General features: G+C 47.7%; 1 protein-coding gene across 1 annotated transcript in view; it reads right to left on the bottom strand.

Moving 5' to 3' along the window:
- Window positions 1-23,695, bottom strand: part of LOC135905924 (aquaporin AQPAe.a-like) — a 135,996-nt gene that overhangs the window by 22,230 nt on the left and 90,071 nt on the right. The window contains exons 2-3 of the mRNA XM_065437044.2: window positions 21,843-22,053; window positions 19,594-19,674 (exon numbers count right to left, since the gene is read on the bottom strand). Of these exons, the coding sequence (XP_065293116.1) occupies window positions 19,594-19,674; window positions 21,843-22,053 (292 nt within the window). The remainder of the gene's footprint in view (window positions 1-19,593; window positions 19,675-21,842; window positions 22,054-23,695) is intronic.

Below are 23,695 nucleotides of genomic sequence, written 5' to 3'. Positions count from 1 at the left end.
GTTGGTAGGCACTTGGAACGCGTCTGTATGACTTGATGCCACATAACGCCGACTAAAGAAGAAGAAAAAAATGAGGAAAGAAGAATTGTAGCTACGTGCACGAACAGGGATCTCTTGTGGAGACTGCAACATAATAATTTGTATACTTGAAGAAAAGAGCGCTACGAAGACGCGGACTAAAAGAGGAACATGTACGACGGACAAGGCGCTATTTGTATAATAAGTACAATAAGTATTAAGTATAATGATTTTGCACCTTGTTCGATGTTTGTTCTGTATCTTCAAAATAATATAGCTTTATTTTTATGTTGATGATTACTATATATTATCTGCTGAAAATACGTATAATCTTTCTTTAATATTTCTGTGGAAATAAAAAAAAAGTAGAATGGCCGACGAGAAATTGAGGCTCAAAATACTTATTTATTTTTTTGTGAACATCGCAACGTTAGGAGCCGGAATGTTCGTTTCAATATCCCCCCCCCCCCCGACTTCCTGTCTTTTTATGTTTACTCTTGTTTGCCTGAAATTGTCGAGTTTTTTTAAAAAGGCACCTCGCCGAAGAAAGAAGCTGCTGTATATGCAAGCAGTCAATGCGACGCGAATACGAACGTCGGCTAACGGAAAAAAAAAAATGCACATATGTCTGCGTACTTGTTCAACGCGTCTCTAAGCCCCACACTATTGACTGCCTCCTGCGGAAGTGTTTACGACGCGTGTTTGGAGATGCAAACTTTCAAAAAAGTGTCGTTCACCAGGCGGCTTTTTGTTTTCTCAAACGAACGTGCAGACGCGCTCCCTCTTCAAGTCCTTTTTTTTTTGGAAACCACAGCGTCAGCGCAGAAGTCCTTCGCCCCAGTTTCTCCGATTCGCTCAGGCAGTAAAACAGCGCACAAACACAACGTTGCCTCCGAGATCGCACACTGAACGCTAACATGCGTATTATAAACACAAGTGGAGCATTAGGACAAACCAAGTTATTCGCATAGTCAGGAATACGAATGACAGCTGTTTAGCGCAATAAGTCTGGCGCACCGAGTAAGGCCTAGCCTTGCCTATGTTCGTGTTTTATGTCTGCTGTGTGGCCGCCAGGATGGAATTTATTGCACAGTCGGGGATTTGAAGTCTTCGAAGAATATTCAGAAAATACTCGTATTTACGAATCGTGACTATTCGATTCGAAGAGCGAATCGAATAGCGCAATATTCGAAAGTTTCGAGTTCTCGCACACCGATAGTACTTAAAAAAGCAACGCGTTCAGCAAATACGTGGAACGCCGTTTTGCAAGTTGAAAATACTTGAAAAAGTTCCGCGCTTATAGCTGGAACCTAAAGGGGAACGAAATTAGGAGCGTTAGGTTAAGGAATAAGGACACGAGATTTTGAATATGAATAAAAGCAAAGCTAAGCCCACTAGTGCGCTCGTTTACTATACGTTACTAGTGCGTTAACAGTGATGAGGCCGCTGTGTTGCTTAGCTAGGCCGCTTATTCCTGCGCCGCTCGCCGGCAAGGTTGACCAGGCCCGCATTGCGGAACAATGTATGTCGACTCCATTCGCAGTCCGGTCGAGTATAAACAGCGCAATCACGAGAGAGAACACGCGTCTACGAGCAACCTTCATCTCATCAGGTGAAGCTGGGATGCCGCCGTCAGTGTTTAAGCTGCGCAGATGTCGTGTCTCCCAAATCGCCCTTTATTCGCACACGTGAGACAAGAAGAAGCTGCGAATAAGGAAACCACTGGAACGGAGAAGTGCGGAACGCCCGGTCTCACGCGACTACAGGACTGAAGCGAGCACAACTCACTCGCTCCCCTCCCACCGATTTGGGAGAACCAACCCCGCACTTAATTACGCTCCTGTTCACCTAGTACCGTGCAGTGATGCGGCCGCTTGAAATCGGGCTAGCCAGTCAGGCGCCAAGTTTACACATATGTTACGGGGCGGGGGGGTTAGTTTTGGTCGGTGCCTTGGCTGTCGCGATTCATATGCTCGTGAATGCACTGTCCAAGCAATCGGGAAGTCGCAGTGCTTGTTCGCTCCGTGTGATCCACGGGGGTATGCGAAATTAGACTGCTATAATGACGTGTGCCACTTTAATTTTGTGCGCACGTGCGACTTTCTTCTGCTAATTGACAGGGCTTAGCGTCTCGGAGCAAACAGTAGATATGGAAGGCGACGAATTTCGATGACCACCCGGAATTCATTAACAATCACGGAAATCGAAGCATCCCGCCCCCCATCGTAATCTGGGCGTTGCGACCGGGACGCGAACCCGCTACCTCGTACTCAGCAGCGCAGCGCCGTAGCCATCGAGTAGGGGCGCGCGAACAGTGATATTTCAGACCGAATCGAATATGAATATCGAATATTTTTTTAACAGTTTTCAAATAATGGATATAGCCGTTATCGCAACAACATATAAAACGATGTTCACATCTCATATATTTTTAAAGCTCGCAAGTTTCGGTCGTTACGTGGTACGTTATGAAGCGTTGTTTATTAGAATCACAAATGGAGCATTAGGAGCAACCAAGTAGTTTCTTCGCATGCACACGAATCTTCAGAGAGTGTGAATGGCCACTATACAGCCTGTAAAGTAGGGCTACCTAAGTGACGTAGCCTACTACACTACGCAAATTTTACGTCCTTGTTATGGCCGCGAGGGTGAAAACTTACCATATTTTTGCTCCACTTCAATGTTTATTTGGGCGCAGTTGACGTATTCGAAAATTATTCGATTGGTCGTTCGAAAGCTTCGAATATTAGCACGCCCCTTCCTTCGAGCCACCGCGGCGGATAGTCACTGATGTGCGCTATAGAGTCGGGGACGCTGTACGGTATTAGCGAGTCAGACTGTAGCACCACGTTTAGTTCGTGCGGGCAGCGCAGCCGGCTTGAGGGAGTCTGAAACTCGGCGTCCCGACGCGCATACGCGCTAGGTGCATGCTGCCCTATTTAAGCCGCAATTAAATGGAGAGAAGGAGGCGGGAGCTCCCTTATTAAGCGGGGCATTAGCGGCGCGCGAAATAAGGGGAGCTAAGGGAGGGGCGGGGTGGAGTCAGCCTATCCCTAAGGCCATCAAACTGCGCTCCCGCTTCTTCGTCGCTTGAAGCAGGGAAGAAGCGGTAGGGAATGCAAATTTTTCAAACTTGCAACTGGTCGTCCTCCCCTCCATCTCTCCTCCTCGTGGCCGCCTTCGCTTCACCTCATAGCGACACAAACGCGTCCCTCTAGCATCCATCCCGCTCTCCCTCTTACCAGAGTTTATCGTTGTTTTTTTATGTTTTTTGTCTCACTTAGCTCGACTTCGGCTGGCCAACCATGCTGCCATCACACGCTCCGAGCGAGAACACTTTCCACCTCGCCGCGGGCGAGACTCGTTGCGTAGCGTGCGCGTGCGAGAGTTGGTAATTACGCCGGACCAGCAGAGCACGAAAGCTGCCCTGACTGGCAAGCGGTCTGCGTTTTCACATACACCCACTTCGACGAGATGTACGCACGCGACTGTTGGGCTCGGAGATTCACACCGCCGGGTTCTACTGTACAATGCTTCAAGTGCGGCTGGGAAATTACGCGAGTTGGGGCACTTTGAAGTTGTAGCACCAACTGATGCGTTTTCGCGGTCCTCATAACCCGGTCTTCCTTTAACGTTACAGTAATCGGTTCTGCACTGTGTCACTTTCCAAGGGCAGAGCCATTGGCGGGGAAAAAAAGAAAAGATTCGCGCTAAATTTGACGTCGCCGTCGAGGAACAAATGCCGACGCGCTTAATGATAACGCGCTGTAGTATGACACGTCTCTGAGATGTAGAAGTATATGCGAACTCGAGCGTTGTCTGCCCAACCGAAAGTTGCCGGCACGCGGATCGCGAAAGAAAGAGAGAGAGGTGTAAATAAGGAAAAGGCAGGGAGGTTAGAGGCAGGGAGGGAGAACACGCGGGCATAGGGGAAGAGAAAAACATACAAGTCTGGTCCCGACTAGCGAACTAACCTGACTGCCGATGTAGCACGTACGTTCGCCACGTGAAAACGCACACAAACACACAAACACAAACACACATACATACATACATACATACATACATACATACATACATACATACATACATACATACATACATACATACATACATACACACACACACACACACACACACACATACATACATACATACATACATACATACATACATACATACATACATACATACATACATACATACATACATACATACATACATACATACATACATACATACATACATACATACATAGGAAATCTAAATCACTTCGATATGTGCCTATAATTAATTGATCAGCATCACTACTTCACCGCAGTATCATTACATCACGGCCGCGCAGTACGATTTCACGAGGTCGATACATTTGCAAGTGGGTTCCGCCGCATGATGAATAATATTGCGGCAGAAAAACCCTTACAGGAGCAAAACGAAATTTGGGGGAGTATAGGAAGCTGGGGCGACAATCTCGAGCGACCACATTGGAATATACTTTCACTTTCCTGAGATTTTACGGAACTAGCGCCAGATGCGTCAGCGTATACGGGCGATAGTGTGCTTGCTATTGTGCAAGGAACCGAAAGTGATCACCCAAGAATACCGCCCCTGGTTCAATCTTGGCTGCAAGAGGCTCATAGAGAAGAGAACACAAGAAAAAAAGAAAGACAAAGATAGAACCGAAGGAGAGCTACAGGCTATTATATATAGTGAAAAGGACAACATATAATAAGTGCAGTGGGTTTAAGAGACTGTTTCCTGGAGCTAAAGGGTGCACTCGTTGCAGAAACGGCACTGTCGCACGCAAACAACACGCATGCAAATAACACTAAAAGCGCTTTTGTTGGTAATTATATTGGCGTGGAAAGAATGCTCGATAAACGTATATTCGCTCCTCGCTTTCTGCATTCATGAGCTTAATACAACTTGATTGTGCATAACCTAGTTTTTCACGCGTTCCATATCGGTAGAAGTGCGGCAACCTCGAAAAATAAAAAAGAAAATAAGAAATCAAAAAGAAACGTGTAGCGTAGGAAGCAGGTATCCTGAAAACAAATACAAAGCGGAGACTAGAGAAAATATAACAGACTCTACTTTCACCGTTCGCCGCCGGTTACAAAAAATAAAGTTAAATTAAAGTGGAGCAGTGCGTGTCTACACGTGAAAGCATTAAGTTTCCGTGCTTTAGAGCGTTTTCCTTGCGAAGGAAAGCGATGCCGTTGAAAAACTCAATTATGGAACACATTCTGCCGAGAAAAATCGATGCTCTGATGTGCCCTGACGGTACCAAAGTGCTCCCCATAACCGGTCGCCGATGCTCAGCAGGGCACTCGCGTTAAGGCGGCAAACACTGGAGCCGCTTGAGCAAGACGATGAGCAGGGAAGGCACGGAGCAGGAACTCGTAGGAATCGATAGGTTTCCTTTCATTCTTATTTATTTATTTAGCCTGTGTGTGCGTGTGTGCGCTGTTCTTCCAGGAAAAAGCGAACCAGCACTCTAAAGAAAGATTTGATGAGTAGATGATGCTACGGAAGAGAGAAAAAAAGAACATGTGGAGGCACGTGCACGTTAATTAACTCCCGAAGCATCACACCGTGTACAGTATAGAGCTACGGTACAGTGCTTGTGTCCGTGTCTGCACACTTAACTTTTTTAAACATGAATCCCTACCTATTAGTTCAACTTTCTGCCGTTCTAACTACAGATAAGCTTTCACTTCATCGGTTTTAGTGTTTTATGCTATTCTCACCTCCCCCCGTGCCTCCCCCCCCCCCCACACACACGCATGCACGTACACGCACACGCACAAAAGAAGACAGTCCAAAGCGAGAGCGCCTTTAATATACTGACGTCTCAGAGCCATTTTCAGTGCTGCGTATACTTGACTGCCACGTATGTTGAGAGTATTGAGTGAACGGGGCGACCATCGCCTAGGCGAATACAAAATAGTTTGACACTGAGGTAGTTGACACATGCTACAACTAAAGAAGAGCGAGCTAACACGTCTCTCTCCCTTTTCGCTGTTTCCTCAGTTCGCCATGTTTTCGTTCTGAATCTATAAGAGAAAGCCTCAGTGAATTAGGTTCCAGTGAATTTGGCTTGTGCCTCAATATTTGTTTATTGAAAGAAATTGGCGGAAAATGTAAGTACCGTCATATTAGCTACCGTCGATCACCATAACGCGTCCATCATCGCAACGCTGCTGATCTTGGTTAGCCCGAAATTCCGAGCAGCGAACGGAACGCGTCTTCGTCAACCGGCCGGAACGAACACCGCTGCTGCCTGTGCGCTCGCCGTTTCGTCTTCGGAGGAGGAGAAATCAATCCATCACTATATACACACTTGTGCACGGGACTCGTTTTTGCTAGGTCTTTCCAGCATAGCGGCAAAAGAGAAACCACAAACACTAATAGAGAGAAAGAGAGAGAAATAGAAGACAGCAAAGGCAGGGAGGTTAACCAGACGCACGTCCAGTCTGCTAACCTGCAATGGAGGAAGGAAGTGTGGGGATGAAGTCATTATATATATATATATATATATATATATATATATATATATATATATATATATATATATATATATATATATATATATATATATATAGAGAGAGAGAGAGAGAGAGAGAGAGAGAGCACAGTGGAAAGTTCGCACCGAGTCTACACACGGTTCCCAATACCTGTCGACTTGAGCTATTTCAAGAGCGCTTTCGTGGTTTTCTACACACTTAAAATTAAATTAATATCTGGGGCTCCACGAGCCTATACCACGTTCCGATTATGAGGCGCCCTGTAGTGGGGGACTCCGGATTAATTTCGACCACCTGGGGTTCTTTAACGTGCACCTAATGCATGGTACACGAGCGTTTTAACGCTGTAGTGTTAAGGGCCCTGTGTCGCAGAAAATCCGGTGTCGGCGTCGGCGGCGTTGTCCGTGAGAAAAAAAGCCATCCCGAACCACGCAGGCCCTTCACGTGGCGCAGAGGCGTTGCTGAATTAATTGAATTTCTCAAAGTAAAATACGTCAGAAAATTCGTAAAGTACGACTTACACGCAACCTAAAGACATGATAACGTTGGAATGTAATCGGGACATACGAGAAAACATAATTCTGTTACGCGGAAACTCAAACACAAACACATTTTCCAACTTCCGTGTGAGGTTTGGCGCGGCTGTGCACTAACTCCGGGATCGGCTCACGCAAGAGGCCGCGTTTCTACCAGAAAGCCTGCCTTCGTGCATAGCGTTCGCGGCCAGCGTTCCCCGGTAAACGTTATGGTTACATACGCTCCAGTTGCCGGGAAGCGTGAGAATCAGTCAGGGATCCTTGAATGCTATCGCTTTCCACTCCTAAAGGCGAAGCTTATTGCGTCCTCCAATTTTTTGCATTTCGCCGCCATCGAAATGCGGCCTCCGCTTCCGGGACCTGATCCCGCGCCCTTAGGCTTAACAGCGTATAACGCCATAGCCACTGTACGCCACCACGGCGGGTAGGGTGTATACTTGCACAATGTGATGTCAGTGTGATGAGTATAGCTAATAACCGCCAACTTACTGAAGGAACTACCATGTCTGATGACGTCTGATGACATGGCGTTTTCCGTCAGGAGTCATAAAGGTAACGTTTCTCTTCCTTTTTAATGCCAGCAAGTAATAATGAACTTGAGGACGTGCTTTCAGAGTCACTCAATTTTCGTTTTGAAGAAAGAAAAAAATTAATCAAACGAAAAAAAAACTATGGTACACGTAAGCAAACGCGAGATTGACTGTACTCTGAAGCAAGATTTATTAGCTCCGTAATAAGAAAACTAATTCTTCCCGCACAATACATATCACAAAGTCTTGAACGCCGTCATAAAGTTGGTGTTCCACATTACAGCACGACCTCACTTTGAATTTCGTATCTTCGTAATTTGGTCCAATACGAAGTGGAACAACTCATCTATGTTCGAGCCGCAATTCCTGTAAATGTGCCGGTCAGAACCTCACTCACGGCTAGTTGTTATGTCGTCCTCCAGTTGAAAAACACCGCTCATGGAAGTTTTCATCATTACAAGCACTCATAAAGCAAATTACCGGCTTTGAACTCAAATCCGGTGTTCCCTTTCCGATTGGACGACCCTGTTCATCAAACGAGTGGAATCCCCTTCCCTCGATCACTGTATCCACTACCGAAAATCACGACGCATTCATGAAAATATTAGCGAACACATGATGTACTTGTGTGTGTGTTTCACGGAACCAAACATTGTATAGTTATTAGGCTTGCCCATGTTATTTTCTTATTTCGTTATGGTTGCGATCCTCTCTAGCATAACTCTCATTGACGGGTAGCGACATTGTCTTTCACAGTTATAACACTCTCCTTTTTTTTTAATTTCTGCGACTACTCTCCATAGTAATGTGCTTTGACCAAATAAATAAATAAATAAATAAATAAATAAATAAATAAATAAATAAATAAATAAATAAATAAACCATTTACTATAATGTACAAAAATATCACCCCACCAGTTTCACTTTCTTCCAGCATGGTCACAGAAAGAAGTTTGGAATAACAGTATGCAACACTGACACTGTTATTGACAGTTATTTATTGACGCAGGGGGATAAATGAATGGGCAACGACACGTTCAGTCGGCCACCGTCGCGTCATCCCGGCAGTCATACTGAAAACTGCCTTGGAATGCGCAACTGTGCGAGTGCTGCACATAAGACTGTTAATTTGTGCGAAGAAAGAAGCTGCGCGAGACGAACAAAACACTTGAAGCAAAAGAAGCGGAATGGTACAAGCTTGAGTATACAATTGTTAACGCAAGCTACAACTATTCTCGCTTTGGTCAGAAACAAGTGTCTGGAACACACACACGCGCGCGCGCACAATGTACTTTTTTTCTGCTGAGGAATTGGCTCACAGCAAGACATCAAGGCCAAGCCAGACAATTGCGAAAAACAAGAGCTAATATCAAGGTGGAGAACACCTCAGTGGCGTGGAACAAGTTCCCTATTGTTTTCCTAAAGTTTGATGCACAAAATAAGACAGAAGAAAAAGCACAAACGTGCAGGAACGTGGCATTTATTTTAACAGAAGTATCCACCGTCTAGTCTATAGTTTGGAATGGTTGTTGTTGTTGTTTTCATAATCGTTCTCGTCGACGTTGTCACTGCATTTGCTTAAAATCATTGCATAAAATGGCAAAAGAAGGACCTAGCTTGCGCATATGTATACATATAAGCAAACAGGCCAACGGTTAACGTCGATGTTTACTTTGCGCGGGAGGCAAACACCCGCGAGCGATTCCTTTTATGTTTCTTCTCCTTCAGCCATGCCCGCACTGCAAGTCCTCCTTCTTGTGCCGAAAACCAATTCAACCTAACCAACGTTGGGCACAAGGCCCGCCAACTTGGCTCCCGGCCATCCTCGCCACAGAAGCTGCGGGAAGCAATGCAACACTGCGGCGCGATCGTGCGGCAGTGTTCGCTTGGCGTGAATGGAAACTCCTTCGGCCAACAAAGAGGGCCAAGACGCAACTGCCGACCCATGCGAGCAATCCCGGCGGCCTTCCGCTTAGTGACAACGCCAACAAACGGCGTTGGCTTCCCCGATAATGACGCTCGGCGCCACAAGCAAAGCAACAGTGGCGATGACCGCGTAGGCTTAGGAACGAGACAGTCGCGAACTATATATGGAAGACGGCAGGCGCGCACGCAAGCTTAGGCCGAGAAGATTGCACCGCGAGTCCCTTTGTCGGCACGGCGGCTAGCCCGTTATTTATCCTCGTCGCGTATTCGCGAAGCGGCGGTGTACCGGCATGTGTGAACCAACGAATGAAATGAGGCTTCGGGCTGCTATTACCCGTATATGGCAAGTCGGTTCTACAGAAGCACGCAAGGTGGAAGAATATCGGTGGAAGGGAGAAAATGTCGCCCACTCGACTTTAACGCGAGGTTACAAAGGAAACCCAATACGGGTTTTTCAGAAAGAAGGTTCTTTTATCAACCTTCATTCAGCTTGCACGCTCCTGCAGAACTGATTTGCTATATTGAACGTCCCTGTACTTCGAGTTGTCAAGTAACCTTCGCGCAGAAGTCAGCTAGCTTCCTGGTTGGCTCAGATGGTAGAGCGACCACCACGGAAAGGCGTTGGTCCGGGGTTCAATCTCCAGACCAGGACAAAATGTTTTTTTTTTTTTCAAACTGCGAAGCTTTCTTTCCGAGAAACCCATATAGGTTTTCTTTATAGCTTCGTGCTACAGTCGGGAGCATGACAAGTTCTCCTTTTCAGCTATTGCATGAATCTAACTTATGTCTTTCCACTGTCGAATTCTTCTACTGTGTGAACAGCACTTTGTCCTTTTGCGTTTCTGTCTCCCTCTTTCGTCCTCCCACTTCCTCGCAAATGCAGCGCTGCGGCCAACTACGAACCAAAGTAACACGTGAAAATAAAATAAAATAAAAAAACAAAGAAAAATGATTTCTTCAGCTGGCAAGTATGAAAGAGGGCGACGACGATTATTGAGCATACATATATGTGAGCATTGTGTTTCCGTGAAAGAGAAAAAAAGAGCACGTGTGAGCGTATGTTTGAATCGTGCGTCATGCAAAGGCCTATCGAGCATTGCGTGTTGCTTTAGTTGCCAGTGAAACCCAATTCAGTACCTCTCCAGACATGACGTCATGCGAATGAATTATTGTTATCTTGTTACCGTCATCGCAGATAAAGAAAAATAAAAAAATAAAGCGTGATTCAGCAAGGCCTACCCTTTATATTACGTTATGCTGCGGCATGGCTAAGCTATTTGCAGGGAAAGGACCCATCAGACGGACAAATGTGACTCCGTAGCAATTTTTCACTCCTTTCAGTTCATGCCAACGCACGAGCTCAGTGCCCATGCCTGTTTCCTGGTTTCCAGCATTAAGGAAAAGCAAAGGCGTAAGCCGTTTTTCTCCCCTATCTGCCCGGTAAGGTAATCGTTAACCCATACACGCGCCCGACAACAGTTGCAGGCCAGCATTATCCGAACCGATAGCAGTCCGGAGTCAACGTGAGGAGGGTCAGGGAAAAGGCCGGACCCACAGTGTACAAAGAAGGCCGTCCCCCGCTTCCCGCCACCCACTCGCACGCAACTTCGGACGGCGCATACCTACATTCGTGCCCGGGCCATCGATCTACAGAGCATCAGCCTTGAGAACCAGCCATGCGAGGCAGGGTCAGCGAATCACGCCTCCCGGTGATCTCCTAGCAGTGCTGATGCCGGCGCTGCAGCTGCTCCGCCGACGCTATATAACACGTGTCCCCATCTAGACGAAGAATCTCATTGACTTCCCGGTGAACAAAGGCAAGACCTTTTGGCGCGCCAGAAACGCGACGGGTGTGGGCGTACGGCTCGTTTATACAGTACGCCACGTTTCTCGCAGAAAAGGTGAAAGGTACAGTATGCCCCTCTCCCCACCCATCGGACTACGTTATTTCTCCAGCATGGTTGCAATACAACCCAGATGTTTCCCGGTATTCGATTAAGCGTCTGTTCCGCGTGTTCCGCACGAATGACACAAAACAGATCGTAGTTGATAACAACACATATAGCAGCTGCTTATTCAGAGATCGTGTGCTTAGAGTTGTCGATAAGTTCCTTCTACGCCATTTGATAGCCTCTCAGATCAGCGGATGAAGCGGGTGCCCCGGAAAGACGGCGCTGACAAGTTAGATGTCCGAATTGGGTCGAACATTTCACTGCCAACTTTCTTTACGAGAAAGCCGAACGAATTTCATCTCTGGCTTCGCGACACATTCAATTGATTGTCAACTTCTCGTGGGACGAGCAGAGTACCACCAACGTTCAAGTTGTCGAAGGACCCATCGGCGTATGCAATAAACAGTGCTTACCAGCGCAAGATGAATTCTTGAAAGTGACAAGCCCACCTCGCGGCAACACTGACAAGACGTGCCACTAATACAGTAATCGTTAGTTCGAAAAAAAATTTTTGTCACGCAAAATCGCCCGGTCGCAACCTCGATCACGGTAAGTACTGCTAACGATGCTTTCATTCAACATCGCGCTAACGTTATACGAACGTATGTTATATTCTTTCCTACAAGAAACGACGCTAGTTCGGCCTAAGTTAACAACACAGCTAGCGCCTTGCGGCTCGGCAACTTTTGCTTCGTACTGTTACCCGTCTAATCTTTGACGCGTCATTAAACGACACGAACGATATGTCCTGAAATGAGTGTTTGTGTCTCATGGGGATGAAATAATTTGGTCTATCAAAAAGGCTTACACAGAAGTCTACACGGACACCCGCGGTAGGACACATGCTGTCGCTGAAACCTGATTGCGCCTGGAAGCGCGCAAAAAGCGCCCGCAGTTGCTTCACGAATATCTTGCCCAAATCAAGCGAAAAATTTAACAACGCGTGCGGCCAGATGCACGTAGTCAGTTTCTTCTTCCCTTTCTTTCAAGCGCCCGAGTTTTTTTGCTTCTCGCATCATTTTTTCTTCTTCTTCCTCTTCTTTCGTGCAGATTGGAAATCTAGACGCGCCCACGCGGCAGTTCCCGCATTCACTTCGCGATGTGCAGATTTCGCCCGTGGGCTTAGTGCCGACCGATCGACTCGGTCTGGGTTGTGTCTGCGCAAGGCCGCGGTTCCGACTCTTTTTGCCGGAACTCAGCGGCGCAAGTGACGACGATATGTATGCGTGGATGTGGCGCGACGTTGCACCCGGTCGGGGTGATGAGACCGTAGTCATTCTCACACGAAGCATCGCCGCCGCCAACGCTGTCGCTGCTCCTCCCTCTTCACACGACCCACGACCAAAAAAACAAAAACAAAAAAGACGCCTGTCTTTTGACGATGTAAGAAGATAAATCCTGTCCTCAGTTGTCGCCTCTTTTTGGAAATTAGGTTTTCAATAAAATTTGAAGTCCTCTAATATGAAAAATCGCAATACTAAACATAATAGATACGTCGCAGAAGTTTGAGCTTGTTAACACGTGAAGTGGTTATATGTGACATGTTATACAAATATGTGCACTCGCATTCGTACGCTCGTCTGCAAAACTGTGAAATTTTGTTTTCATTCGACTGTGCATGCTTATAAACGTTTGTGTGCGTGTTCGTGTACTATCCCTCCTCTGTGGCTTCCGGCAGACTACAGCGTGTAAAATTTTGCATGTTAATGCTCTGAGTGTATAAGGTATTTTCTGGCAAATTTTGCGATTTACTTTTGTTTATCATGTCACGAGGAGCAGCCACTAGCCTCTGCCCACGCAAGGGTGCCAAGATCTCCTTTAAAGTAATGTTAATTAAAAAAAATTCACCGACGATTACGATGTGCCCTAGTGCGAAATTTGAGCGCAGCTCTATACGTGTTCTCAGTTCGCAATGTATTGGCTGGCTCGGACAATCTGTCTCGTGCAGCACGTGCAGCACGCCTCGCTAATCGGGATATCGCGAGAGGCAACGCGTGGATGAGGCATGGGCGCAATGCACAGCAGCCGCCGCAGACAGACCTCCACTCAAGCAGCGCTTGGTCCGCGTTATCGGTGAACAGACGACGCGCGCTACACTGGCGCCATCTCGTAGCCATTTTCGCAGCAAAAAGTCCGTCTTGCGCCTGCGCTACGCTTGTCTTCTCACGCTTTCGCCACACCCTCCTCCTCTTCCTTCCTCCTCACGCTCTCTTCACTACGACCGTTTCGCTCCGTGTTCGCTCTTTCTTTCTTCGCTGCGATAGTTCGCTCGGTTACGAAGGTCGCCTACACTCGCCGCAGGAATGGGCGCTTAAGAGCTGCGCTCTAAATAGTTTGCCTGTAGCCGGAGGTTTACTGCATAGTGTGAGGCGCGGCGACTGAATAAAACGCGTGGTCGACTAGGAAAAAGAAAGTACTGGTATCTGAAATACACCAGTAACTAATAATGAGGGTGTTAGGCTTGCTGTGTTGAGAAGGTACTGCTTGGTCAGGTTTTACGAATGTAGTAAGGGTGGCGTGCCAAAAGTAGCACGACGGATGAGTGCAGAGGAACGAAAAGCTGAGACGCACGGAAATTGAGACGGCGACGTTTGCCGTGCCTGACATATTGCGCGCCTCATTTTTCTGTTCTTCACTGTCGTTCGTTACGCATTACCTAAGGCCAGCTACTTCTTGCTTTATGCGCCGAATTGCGTAACGCGTCCTTAACAGCTTACGAAAGTGCATGCACATCCTTATCGACCTCCCAATTTTTTTCCCTTCCGTCTTTTTTTTTTTTTCTGTAGTTAGCTCAGTTATTATTAGAAGTAAAATTCATAGATTGTGTCGAGTTGCGCAATGCCTCGACCTTTCCACGGCGCAACCATCTACGCATAACGATAACCGAAGAGGTTATACGCTTTGAATTGCTGGAACCGAAAGGAGGATCTGAGACGATGTAGTAAAGATAATCAAAATTGCTCTCTCTCTCTCTCTTTCTCTCTCAATTTGATTGGAAAAATTTGACTTTTTCCAGAAAGAGTGACGTACGTGTTGCTTCTTTGCAACACAAAGCGATAACGCAACCCAGCGCCTTCGGAAAGTTCCAGAGTACGTGCCACCCACTGTGCCACTTTTTTTTCTGACACGTACAATGACGTGCGTGCTCGCCGCCACGGCTTAGAGGCTGTGGTGTCTTCTTGCTTGGCCCTAAGTCCTGGGTTCGATTCCCGGGTGCGACGGCCGCACTCCAATGGAGCAGGAATGAGGAAACTGTTGTCCAGTCTAGCGCGCTCTCTGTGCACGTTGAAGATCCCCAGGCTGGTCAAATTTAATCCGCAGCCACCACTGCACGGAGACTCGAAGGCCGTGTGCTAATCAATCAATCAATCAATCAATCAATCAATCAATCAATCAATCAATCAATCAATCAATCAATCAATCAATCAAAAGTTGAAATGCGATGTCATGTAACAAAACGCAATAGGCACGACAGTATACTGAGTATACTATCGTACTACTATACTATGTTCAGTGCCATACTCAGTATACTATATATTGAGTATACTTGCTTTCAAAATATTTTAAGATGGCCTGTGGAAGATAGCACAACTGTAGTTTGGCAGCTGGTCTACTCGAAGAGGCGGGCATTACTTGAGCAAAAAATTTAAATGCATAATCGAATAATTAACAAAAATTGAATATTTAAGCATTTAACTAATTACCTTACGGCCCATACTGCAGTTCACAAATTCCAGCCACGGAGTTCGCAAGGCGGATCCACTTAGAACGAATTCTCAGGATGGCACGAGTTCCGAGATATTAATTCCCCAACTTTGCGGAGAAATGCATTGGCGTTCCACCCGGCGTTCCAAGTGTCCGCCGCTTCGAGTAGACCACCTCACGAACCAGAACTGCGCTGCCTGCCAAAGGCAACCTTTGACAATTTTCGAAAGTGTTCGCCGAAACACCCTGTACGAGCTATCCAAACAACGCCTCCTAGGGAAGCGCCGATGTGTACCACACCAACAGAAACATTGCCGCCATTCGGGCGTTCACTTCGGAGGCTCCGCGAGGATGCCGAAGCGAGCGAGGCCACGATCGGTTTACTGCAGCCGCAGTGCGGGGCAGTGGATCCGCCGAAACGCCGTAAAGCCGAGAGAAGATCGAGTCAGCGGGCTACTTCATTTCAACGGGCGCCGCTGTGCGGACGCTCGGGCTAACGGCCACGCGCGGGCATTGCCTGACACAACGTTTCATATCGCGGAGAAAATACACAAACGCAAACTTCCGTGCAGGGGGACCTTCCCGAGGCTCATCTCCGCTGCTTTCTTCCGTTTTGCCCCGAAAAGCTACCCGCTCCCCCGCTTGAACCCCTCCCTCCCCCACCTCTGCAGACGTTATGCGATCGCTTTCGCGCTTTACGCAGGCGTTGTTCGCGTCCGTTTTTTTTCTTGGCGGGATCGCGCTGGAAATCCGCGGAGATGGTATCTCGCGGCCTCCTCGGACAGTGACGTTTATATTTCTGAGCAACATTCATTTCCCGCTTCATTTATCTACGGCGCCACTCTGTCGCTTTCCTCGCCGAGCCCTAAAGAAAAAGAAAAAGAAAAACAGTCGGTGAAAATGAGCTTAAGTACAAGTAAAGAAAGGGGTTATCGCGGCCACGCTGGCGATACGGCATCTGCGACGACGAAGAAGCGAAAGCATGGAACGCAAGGAAACGGCGAAGAACGGTAGCGCGAAGGCAACGAAGTGCGCGGAGAACGCGTAATGGAGTGGAGGACGACACTTCCCTGGACACGGGAAAGCGCTAAAAAAACACAGAAAGAAAGAAAGAAAGAAAGAAAGAAAGAAAGAAAGAAAGAAAGAAAGAAAGAAAGAAAGAAAGAAAGAAAGAAAGGGGTTCCGTAGAAGCGCGCAAGGACGAGGTGGTCGATCCGAAGTAACAGAGCGTTGCACATTGGCGGCTGCGCAAGGAGAATAAAATGGGAGAAGCAACGCCAATAAAAAAAGAAAAAGAAAAAAAAATCAATAAAAGAATAAAGGTAACAAAAAACTATGGGATGGACAAAGCGAAATGGAGTGAGGGAAGGAGGGATGTCATTAACTGGCCCTTTCACTAAAGACTTTCGCTCACATGAAGTAGTTCATATTACAGAGCCAGTTGAGAGTCGAAACGGGACCAATTTCGAGGTACACTTCAATTGTTTTCCGCTGTGCTGCATGTGATGCTGTTCTAGCTACGATGGTATGCGGTGAACGTGACCGGCTGTCAATGTGACCGGCTGTTTCGATATGTATCTATACCATCGCGTCTTTCTAACTCACCATGCCCCATGCCGCGACATAGGGTGACAAACAGCATTTTAAGTTCTGGTCAAGCTCTCTGCCTTTCTCCCTCTCTTCAAACTTTTTCTCGATCTGCGCGTGTGCCTGAGGAAAAGAGTGGGAAGATAAATAACCGATGGTAAGGAAAGAAAAACAGTCGTGCGCAATAACTAACTGATAACGAGGCTCCGCGATGTACCGCGGCAACGGCCGTCATCTTCCTCGAAGGTGGCCCCGTGTTGTCGATTTCGCCCCGTTCTCCCTTTCTTCGTTTCTTTCAGCGCCGAACGGTCTGACCCCGCGGACATTCTGACCCTCGGGAATCGCCGCGAAAAGCGTGATATTATTGCGGCCCGTCCGCTACACAATGCCTCATGCACGGCGCGCGAGCCCGGGTCATCATCGCACCGATCCCAAGAGTGTGTCCGGACTCGAGCTCTCTCCAAAGCGGTCGCGGCTCATTTCTATACGCAGCTTCCCACCATTCCCGGGCGAGCGAGCGAGCGAGCGTCTCCTCCTATTGTCTCTGAAAACAAAAGCATCCCACGATGTGATTGGGGGGCTCCCCGCATCGAACTGGTCCACAGTACTAGATCCTCACTCCTTCGCCGGCAGAACGCGCTTCGAGCGGATGCCAGGCCGTCGTAAGGATGAACGACTGCTCCTCCCTTGCAACTCGTGGATCTGTCTGCATGGACCAGGCGGTTGCGTACAAGCATGCGTGCACGGGCTTGGGCCGTCATTCAAAGCCAAGCGATGCTGGCAACCGTTCGAAATGGAACGGTTGAGCAACGTCTGTCTATGCGTATCGGTGGGTGGGTCGGTGTAATTTAATTAACGGCGTTTGCGACACCCCCGAAAAGCTGGAAACCGTGGTCGTAGCGGCCGGAATCTGCCGATGGTGGTGTTAAATCAGTGGAGCGCGAAGCGTTCGGAACAGGTTTCTTCGTGGGGAATAAGCATTGCGGGTCGCGACGGCTTCGAATCCCAGCTGTTCACCTGCTTTAATGCGAAGCTGCCGGCGGATGGAGCGAGCACTGTTGTTGCTGGCGCACGGCCGGCCCTAACCTTGCTAGGAAGCCTACATGCGAGTTATGTTTTGGGGTGGTGGCAGCCTTTTTCTAAGGGCACGTGCCACCGCCAGCTAAATTAGCGGATTAAACTTTCCGACAAATTGTAAGGTGTGGGAATCAAAATGGCGAAAGACCGGGCGACAGACCATGTTTCCCCGCAACCTCTGGTGACGTGAAACTAATTAACTTCTTTTTTCAATAAACTTTGGCCTCAGCAGCCAGAGACATACAGCGTGCCTGAACGCAGTACACGACACGTCTACGTTTTAATTAAATAGGATAGTAAGTACAGTCTTTATTACAGCACACTTAAAAATTTTAGGACACCCTTTATATATTACGTACAAGTGGAAGGCAACGACAGTGCTTAATGCAGTTCACATTCTTGGTGTGAGATAATACTACCACGAGCACGCGACCGTGCCTTATAACTTGTTGCTTTATAAGTGTCGCACGACATGCAATAGAGAAAAAATAAGTTTGATGCGTTAAAATAAAAGGAAAAGGCGTGCTAGTATATATCAAAGATATATGCAGGTTTCATGTGCACGTTAGTATAAAAGTAAGTTAAAGAAATTCAATAGCTCGCGCGCCAACATGGGTACACCAGAGAATGACAAAAAAAAAGCAGGAATGCGCCGAACTTCTAGCGAGATCGGGAATCAAAATAACTTCTCCCCAAATTTGGTGGAAATAGCGGTCAAAATTTTGCTGTTGTCACCACCCGAAAACAAAGCTTGCATGCAGGTTCCCTAAGCCTTGCAAAGTGATAGCGCCCTCTTGTTCTCCTTACCATTGGGCGAGAATGCCACTGCATTCGCAATATCATTCAAGCATACATATATATATATATATATATACCTTAATTCGCCATGCCTCTATGCGTCGGCGAGCCACAACGCGAAACTACGCACCTGCTACTGAAGCTGTGAGCTGTCCACGGGCACGGTTCATATAGTTTTGTAGATTCTGCAGCAGATATTACCACTCGTGGTATGCAGACCAGTAAAAAAAGTGTTCTATGTCTCCCACGACTACACAGATGGAGTTTGTCGGCGATGAATCCTGACGAAGCTGGCAAGGCCACGCTGCCACGTATGCGGAGAAAAACCGACTGTGGTTACGTTGTAGAAAGAATTAGCTCTTGTAGGACAGCGGTAAATCTAGTGTCACGTTTAATTGGTTCCGCGCACTGCGATTTCGAATCACGGCGGCTGTGAATGTGATCGCGTTCTGATAAAATAAGGGAAATTAATGGTGTTATGGAAAATTGCCAGGTGTATGAGTATACGCTACGACTTCGCCATACGCTAAGGCGCAAGCCACGACTGTTCTTCCCCGCGGAGGAAACTACGAAGTAACAAAGTCTGTACAAAGATCACTGTCGCGGCAAGGCACATGAAAAGTTTCTAAGAAAGATGGCGAACGGAAGCATGCAAGCAGCAGAAAAACATTTCTATTTATATTTTTTTCTTGTACGTTCCTGCCACGCGAGTGGTAGTCAATAAATGCTGTCCTTAGCACACACAACGCGTGGACGTATACGCTTATTGACACAGTTTTTCTTGCTGTATAGTACACCAACTGTTTATGGCCTGAGGTGCTGGGAAATAAAAGGCACGCAAGAAAAGAAAAAAGGAAAGAAAGGAAGAGGTGAAAAGAAAGGAAAGACAACGCGAGGAAGGGGTTAACGCAGCGAGAATTTCGCAGAAGGCACTTACCCAATGGTCTACCCACTTGTTCATCACAAAAGCCGGTCCCAGGGACCTCGCTGGGTTCATTGATGCTCCCGTCGCGGGCAGCTGCAGACAAATTAGAGGACAAAAGCATAAGGCCCAACGGGAAGACCAATTTTTCTCCACAAATTCAAGGGCCACGCGCGTCTTATCCTAGGCATGCAAAAAGAGAGCGCAATGAGATTGCGCTAGTCGAAACTGAGAGAGAGAAGGTTCAAAGAAAGGCAACGGCGTCGATCGGACCAACGAACGGTTCGCTACCCCACGCCGAGGGCAACGGAGAGGAAGAGTAGAAAGAGGCACAGATGCACAGATCATGCACCACTTGGCAAAGAAGGGCTGCAAACAGTCACTCAGGCCAGTTCGCTTCAAGAACTGCACCAGTGCGCGAGTCGCTGTTTGTGCCAGTTACGGACGTGGCCGCAGCCTTGGTATTTTACGCACCCATAAAACGGTGAAGGCGCTTTTGTGTTTCTTAAGGACGACGGGTTTGTGCGACCACCTGTGACTAGTAATGCAATTTCTGCAAAACCACACGCGTCAGCGAACTTGCCGCAATTTCCTTCTTTCCTTCCCTCCTCTCTCTCCCTGTGATCTTTGTTTTCCCCTTTCCCATTTCCCCGGTGCAGGGTCGCCAACCGGACGTTATTCTGGTTAACCTCCCTGCCTTCTACTTTTCTCTTTCCTCCCCCTACGCACTGAAAAAGGTCTGCAGTCCAGTCGTTTTAAAGGTTAAGGCCTTCCGGGTCATTGTGACATCGTCGGGAACGACTTCGTTGGCAAAGTTGGCCGCTGTGCTATATAGCCGAAGAAAATTATGAATCTGAGGAAGATAAACGCATGACTTAGTTCCTACTCTCACGATTTATATCCGTTAGATTAACCAAGGCTTCGTACGAGCTGTAGGCGCGTGTGTCGCTTCCTTACCGACGCCCCTCTCGACGAACCATGAGACTTGCCCTGTAGCGCAGCTAATATTCTTTAAATCTACGTCGTGCAGTGCACAAATTACGCCAAGAAGCTACCCGACGAGGGCGTCGTATCATTGAACAATAACCGCGTGCTCCGCAACTTCTCTTCGTGTTCTTCAGAGACTTCTGTCAAATGCCGTGATGATGATTCGAAACGCATTTTCACTTGCGCCTTCTCGTACAACGAACGCGGGAGCCGCAGCACAACCTCTTCGTCGTGCAACGCGTCGGGTGTCAATGCGGAAGTGACGTCTGCTGAAGTGATGTGCTGTTAATTGCCAAAGAAAAGGAAAAAAAAAAAGAACTGATGATTTACACATGCGTACACATATTCCAAGTATCAAAACCGTCAGTTTAATGCCTGAAAGTAACACAGGGACTGCGAGAGACTCCCAGGTGGAGGAATCCGGATTAGTTTTGACCAATTGAGGTTGTTCAAAGTGCTCTGACGTTTTGCGTTCTGCATCCATCGGAATGAGGCCACCGCGGCCGGGTATCGAACCCACGATATGGCGCTGCTGGATATGTTATAGGCGTCGCCAAACTGACAACCTTCCGGCGCCAAGAAAAGTGACGCGACCAGCGATGGTCTCAAATCCATTTAACCTGCTGAGCCTTGTACACTGAAAAGCGGAACTTCTAAACTCGTCGTTCAGCTGTACGCTACATACAGTGCGCGCTTCTTTCCTGTGCTTAATTTGTGGACACTGGACTGTCGGCAATTCTCGCCCCCTTGAGGGTACTTTCTTTGACCCATGTCGAACACCCTTGCATTTAAGCGGTAAGATCGACTCGTTGATGGGGACAAAATAAGTCCTTCCTTGCTCGCGAGTTTTTCCGGCAGGTAAACATCATGATAGCTGTGACAGACGATGCAAAAACTGCATGAAATAAGGTTCCCTAGCTATCGTCGCCAAACTCTCGTGTTACATATTTCGGTGCACCCATCAGGTGAACAGGCTCAATACACGGTTTTAAACTACGGCATATATCGTCGCAGGCGCAGTTCGAACTAGTTGTCACGTGCTATATATATATATATATATATATATATATATATATATATATATATATATATATATATATATATATATATATATATTACAGCCTTCAGTGCAAAGTTCTAGCCTTGTGCTTCTGGTAAGTGTTTACTGCACCGAATTAAATTTCTTGTTGCTACTTTACAGTCGCCTGCGCCGCCGTGCCCTAATGAAGTCTCCTGCACGTTCGCTCTGATTAAAAGGAGGGCCAGCTCGCTCTCACCCCCGCGAGAGTGCAGGCCAAGTAGGCGAACCCGATGACAATGGCGTCCGAGCCGGCGCCCAGGTGGCTTCGGTGCGGGTCGCGGGTGGCGAAAACTGTGGAGGCCAGCAGGAAGCTGAGCACGAACTCGACGCCGAACGCCTGCCAGGCGCCTAGGGCCTCGTGGGGGCGAGTGCTGCCCAGAGAGCTCTGGTGGCCTGGCACCGACACGCTGCGGCAGGAGGAGGAGAAAAAGAAAGCGAGAGAACGCTGTGAGAAACATAGTTTATTGCGATGGAGAATATTGCCACGTTACCGAAAATCTCCGGCGCTCGATTCGAATACGACACAACGCTGTTCACGGCACGTGGTGCAACTCAGCGTATAACGATAGCGTCGCTTCTAACGATTTAATTACTTTATTTATTTATACATACTGCAGCCCCTACATGGGGCTATTGCAGGAGTGGGTTAGGCAAAAAGAAGTAAACAATAACATATTAAAATTTCACAAGAAATAAGGCAGATGACACAAATGAAACTCAAAATAACAGAAACACTGAGAGTCAGTACAAAAACGAGAATGAGTCAATACACTGTAACAACAAGAAGATACATAATATCAGGTGTGGTTAACTTTACAGGAAATTGTTTAATGGCAGGGACCTAATTGTTCCGGGAATTAAGTTCCAGAATTCAATAGTACGTGGGAAAAAGCTGTATTTAAATTTATTACATCGAGCAAAGTAAGGCTTAATATTAAGGTTATGGTGACTCCTACTTGACCGAGGATATGTTGTACTCTCCCCTTTCTTCGCTGGTAAAACCCAAGTGGGTCCTGCATACGCGTTGCTGTTGCTCGATATAGATGAGAACTTATTAGTCATTACGCCCGCCTTTACTGTACAACCATCTGTTGACCGAACACAAAAGCGTACTGGCGGACTGTGGCAGTATTGGGTCGCGAGACCTCCCGTGTTGATGGCAGTTATTAAGTTCCGCTGCCAAGGGAAGAATGAAAGAAGAGACCTCGATAAGTGAACAGGACTTTCTATCAGCGCTTCCCTTCGGGAAACTAACAAAAAAAAAAGAGACGTCCCTCTAAAGCTGTGACAAAAAAAAGCCAACGAGAGGCTCTTCGTGCTCGGGTCAGCAGAGAGTGTACGCGCACCCTATACACAGCGCGCCTCTCGGACCCCTCCACTTTCGTTCGCAGCCATGCTTTCACCCGCGTCCCTTTTGTTGCGGGGCACGTTCGATTGCTTTCAGCGGCCCGACGATGGCTTCGTTTATCCTCGGGCGCGCCGATACAAAGACAACACGCCGGCCGCGAGCGGCCCGGACGGGTCGCTAATGAACGTAGACGCGCGCGCGCGTTCCTAGGCCCAGCGCCCGGAAGGCGAGCTTCTCTCGCTGCGAAGGCCGACGCGATAGGAGGACGGGTCGGGTACGAAGAAAAGGCGCCTCCCGAACCGTGGACACACACACACACACACACACACACACACACACACACACACACACACACACACACACACACACACACACACACACACACACACACACACACACACACACACACACACACACACACACACACACACACACACACACACACACACACACACACACACACACACACACACACACAAACTCGGGCGCACTCCATTACGTTGGGCCCAGAAGTCGACCCGAAAAAGTTGCACCTCTTGGGCGGCGTCGGCCTCAGCCGCGCCGCCGAAACACAAAGCTACGATGACGGCGACGTCGTGTGGTGAACTGTATACAATGCTTCTTTAGGCTTCGCGCTGTGCGTGATGGAGACTAACAAGAGTGGAAAGCTTCCATTTTTTCGAAGCTGCGTAAACGGGGTG

The sequence above is a fragment of the Dermacentor albipictus genome, chromosome 5, assembly GCF_038994185.2.
Source record: "Dermacentor albipictus isolate Rhodes 1998 colony chromosome 5, USDA_Dalb.pri_finalv2, whole genome shotgun sequence".
In the NCBI taxonomy this organism is placed as follows: Eukaryota; Metazoa; Arthropoda; class Arachnida; order Ixodida; family Ixodidae; genus Dermacentor; species Dermacentor albipictus.
The sequence above is the reverse complement of the archived record's forward strand: the minus strand, read 5'-3'. Positions and strand labels throughout refer to the sequence as shown.